Source organism: Mercenaria mercenaria, chromosome 3 (assembly GCF_021730395.1).
Source record: "Mercenaria mercenaria strain notata chromosome 3, MADL_Memer_1, whole genome shotgun sequence".
Taxonomy (NCBI): Eukaryota; Metazoa; Mollusca; class Bivalvia; order Venerida; family Veneridae; genus Mercenaria; species Mercenaria mercenaria.
The window spans coordinates 18,482,920-18,487,206 of record NC_069363.1 but is presented as its reverse complement, the minus strand read 5'-3'; the positions used below and the strand labels follow the sequence as shown (position 1 = coordinate 18,487,206).

Here is a 4,287-nt window from a genome sequence, read left to right as displayed (position 1 = left end):
TGGTGTGAAAGCTCTAACTGGTCAAGCCTTAAGGCATTTCATAACTTTTTAGTATGATTTGAAAATGTTAAGTAAATTGAAAGTCAAAACACAGTTTCTGGTAATAAAAAGTCTGTTTAATTTGCTCCATAAACTGAGAAAAGAACTGTTACTTAATCCCCGGAATAGATTAAACATCACTGCATATAAGGCAGTTCTTTTGCATCTAAATTTAGTATAATGTCATTTTAATTTTGGCCTGCGTAATTGATAGTTAAAGGCATACGTGCTTTTTTTTTAAATATCTCATTTGTAAGTTAGCACCATATTGAGTGAAACGTTCCATCAGGAATGGTAAAAAGTTTGCAACAGCTAAAGCGGTCCACGTTTCCATGAAATCACATCGTGTGGCAAAACCTTTCCACGAAATTAAACGATTTCACAATAATTTGATATTCATATGTTACGTTTTTATGTAAAGTAAATACAAATCATAGTAAACAAAACATGTATCCTAGAAGTTTAAAGTAGTGTTTCTATATTTTAGTAATATGTAATTATATGTAAAACGCTACATATATCGATAAATTGGTATTGCATATACAAGAATAACAGTCTCTTTTCAAGATTTATTTAATAATAATAACAACAATAAGACACCACCAATCATAAAAAAACAACTGTCAGTAATCCCGTTGTTGTGGCAATCTCGTTAGTCGGTATCCGTTCTTCCTTGTTTATCCAGGGTCCAACGCTACTAGAATAAAAACTTTGAAAATGTTGAATATGACGTATTTGGTAATAAAACAAAAAAAAGTTTGGAAATAAATGTATATTTCAAGCTGTTACAGTAACAACATACATTTGAGCCGCGCCATGAAAAAACCTACACAGTGGCCTTGCGACCAGCATGGATCCAGACCAGCCTGCGCATCCGCGCAATCTGGTCAGGATTCACGCTGTTCGCTTTCAAACCCTATTGGAATTAGAGAAACTGTTGGCGAACAGAATGGATCCTGACCAAACTGCGCGGACGACGGGTGTGAGATATCTAAAATCTCTATGATAACGAGTGTACGGTTTCTATGACAACAAGTGTTTAGCGAAGAAAACAATGTTATCTCAAGATTTAAGATCTAAGAAGAAAATTTGTGTTTACAATTTTTTGATCAGCACATGCATTAACATTATTTTTAATGTTTAATAACCACCTTATCCACTGCAACTACCTATGTCTCCTTTTTGCTAAACTTAAGTACCTTAAAAAAAGATATTACCAAGTGCTTTTGTGTTTAATAACCGTTTCCGCCGTGACTTCCTCCACCACCTTTGCTCACGTATCCTCCTCTGTTACCGCCGATTCCGCCACCAATACCACCACCGGCACCAAACAAGACTTGGATGAGTAGGATGAATACAAACACTGAAATATGTCACATATGTATCATATATAAATGAGTCGCGCTATGAGAAAGCCAACATAGTGTGTTTGCGACCAGTATGGATCCAGACCAGCCTGCGCATCCGCGAAGTCTGGTCAGGATCCATGCTATTCGCTTTCAGAGCATATTGCAATTAGAGAAACTAATAATCTGTATATATGTCTAACAAATATCAGGAAATATCAAGTTATATAGTTTGTGCATATCTAATTTAGATTTAATTTGATTTTGAATACTTTCTAACGTAAAGATAAAGGTGTGTGTTATAATCGTCATATCATTTTCTTAAGAATGACATGCACTTACGGAAAATAATCATCTGAAAAAGGCCGCCGAATCCTCCTCCACCGCCGCCGAATCCTCCTCCGCCGCCGCCGATTCCCATTCCACCGCCGCCGAATCCATAACCTCCTGAAACAGCAAATAAAAACGGTATCTGTATATTAGGAGTACCAAATATTATTACAAATTATATATATTACAATTATATATATATATATTTATTTATCTTCTGCATTGTCTGAGACAAGAAACATATCTTTCCTTTAATATCGGCTGTTAAAGCTTGCGTCCGTACTTTGTACTATCAAGTGTATGTAATACAAAAACATAGCTTTTATTAAATTCTGAGAGACACGTATATATCTACAAATTGCATTTAATAGATGCACAGGACAAACTATGCGCACAAAATAGCTGTCTTTTGTGCATGAAGGGATCAAAAAGATTAAAAGAAAATTCTCCAAACTAAAATAGAACCAATTCTTCTTTATGATATTCATTCTAGAAGGTACTCCATTTAAAACCATCTTAACAGCAAAACTTAACTGGCCCCGGAAGAACACAGCATATCTGAATCTCACATTTTTCTGTTAAATAATAAATTACATATAGTTATATGTGATACCCATTTTCGAATTATAATACATGATATAATAGTACCTTGGTACATAGGCCTATACATAGGCATCTTATAGTTGGCAGAGACCATCGTAGCTGCGCCAAGCATGGCCATCACTCCAATCACTCCAACAAGCAGCAGCTTCATTCTTGATGGTGACTTCTGAAACAAATTTAAAACATTTATTAATTATATTATGACATGACAAAGATCTTCTGTAAGCTAATGATAACATTAAATCTTTATGTTGACGTAGAAACAATATGTTCCTGTTTTCAAATATCTTATTTATCGGTTGAAAGTATGTGTCGAACTGAATATTGCTGATGAAATTTCACTGTTATCAAATGCGAAATTATTAAATTAGAAAGAGTTCAGTAATTGAAATCTCACAATAGATTACTACTACTGAAAGATACAAAGATTTTGTATTTAAACAGCGATAGCAGGAAGTGGTTTTATAAAATTTATTCAACATTGGTTTTGCACTTTTTTGCCTTGGAAGGAAAGGCGTATAGCGTAGATGCGACACGTGTTTGTTGTTTTGACGATTTAAAAAAAAACAGAGGAAGTTACGTTTGCGGTCCGTACAAGGAAGTCTGGGAACATATGTATACGTATGAAATGACTGACATGTACAATACTATTTCACTGGTGTAAACTAATTAAAGCCTGGAAAAAAACACGGAAAAGGAAAATATTCACAAACGCCAAAAGAAATGTAGGTACGGCCAGACATGAGGATATAGTCTGGACGCAGAGGCAGATTCGAGAAACATAATAGTAGCTCCATTACAGAAATGTATTCTTTCATATTTTTATTTCTTGTATCATTGATATTTTTTGTTGTTGTTTTATCTCTCTCAAGTAACTTGCACATATTTAATCTGTTTAGTTTAGTATAACATTCTTTCTATGGGAAGGTCTGTATGCTGATGTTGAAATAACTCGTAGCCCAAATCTTTTGTTTTTTGTTGTGTATCAAAAATGTATGTACTATTGTGTGTATCTATAAAACAAAGAGCAATAAAATATGATTAAACTAAGGATCGAGTGGTACGACAGTGCGCAAAACAGGTTAAAGGGAATTCCTATAGTTTTTAATGCGCATCTTTCTGCGCAGCCGACACTTTCTATGGAAAACTGAAATGAAGTCAACATTTGTTGAAACATGTGTCAGAAAACCTTAAATATGAGGAATCTTGAATGAAATAACATTTTTGATAAGTTTTATCAGTAATCAAATATTGATATTGGTTTATGTTGTATTGACAAGTATCATGCCTGCCAGGTATCTTGGCATTTTTGTGGTTGTGTTTTCACATCACATTTTAGTACAAAGATAGTGTTGTTCATATAATGTAAGACAATTGACTTAGTACTGATAAGACAATATCACCTTTCATATTATTTAGTATTCAATTATAGAAAGAATTAAGATTTTTTAAAACACTTTTTAACTTCTAGCAGATATACATGTAATCAGTTTGGTCAGGTTCGAGTAATTTTTTGTCCGAACAGGTGTTGTATTCAAGCGGTCTTAACATAAAAGTTAGCCTGGTGACCCATACATTTTTAGCCATTTTCATGCTCACAATACAATTGTTCATACATAAGAAAAATAGGAAAAAATTCTATGAAACAATTTTTTTTTTCAAAATTTTAAAAAATATTCTTCACTATGGGTATTTTTCATTGAAAAAAGTTCACAAAAGTGAATAGGAAACAAGATTTATTTTTCATTTGTACCCATTATTGTAAGGATATAGTATTACAAATATGACTATGATATCGATTAAGTATATAATAAAATCTGTAAAAAGAATCAACCTTATCAACCTTATTGTTCTGTCTTGATATATATTTTGGTTGGTATTTATAAAAAAGCAGAAAATTATGAAAATGTTGAAAAATCGCTGGCAGTTTCAGCAACAGTGGGTGTGTTCAAGACAATTTTTCACCGAA

General features: G+C 33.1%; 1 protein-coding gene across 2 annotated transcripts; it reads right to left on the bottom strand.

Annotated features, from left to right (window-relative positions):
* Positions 1-594: 594 nt before the first annotated feature.
* On the bottom strand, positions 595-2,697 carry LOC123523633 (ctenidin-3-like). 2 transcript variants are annotated; one of them, XM_045301291.2, is made up of 4 exons: positions 2,364-2,697; positions 1,728-1,832; positions 1,257-1,402; positions 595-733 (listed from the first exon to the last, which is right to left on the bottom strand). In XM_045301291.2, the coding sequence occupies exons 1-3, from the start codon at positions 2,467-2,469 to the stop codon at positions 1,272-1,274; spliced, it is 342 nt and encodes a 113-aa protein (XP_045157226.2). In that variant the 5' UTR covers positions 2,470-2,697; the 3' UTR covers positions 595-733; positions 1,257-1,271. The 2 variants fall into 2 exon arrangements, with proteins under 2 accessions (XP_045157226.2, XP_045157224.2); XM_045301289.2 differs by having other exon boundaries at positions 595-736; positions 2,364-2,695.
* Positions 2,698-4,287: the final 1,590 nt, after the last annotated feature.

Bases quoted from the DNA above. Each gene is read 5' to 3' on its own strand.
- LOC123523633 (XM_045301291.2), bottom strand. From the start codon at position 2,469: ATGAAGCTGCTGCTTGTTGGAGTGATTGGAGTGATGGCCATGCTTGGC. The intron at 1,833-2,363 runs GTACTATTATAT...TTGCTGTTTCAG, and splicing joins GTATAGGCCTATGTACCAAG to GAGGTTATGGATTCGGCGGC. The intron at 1,403-1,727 runs GTAAGTGCATGT...GACATATTTCAG, and splicing joins TTTTCAGATGATTATTTTCC to TGTTTGTATTCATCCTACTC.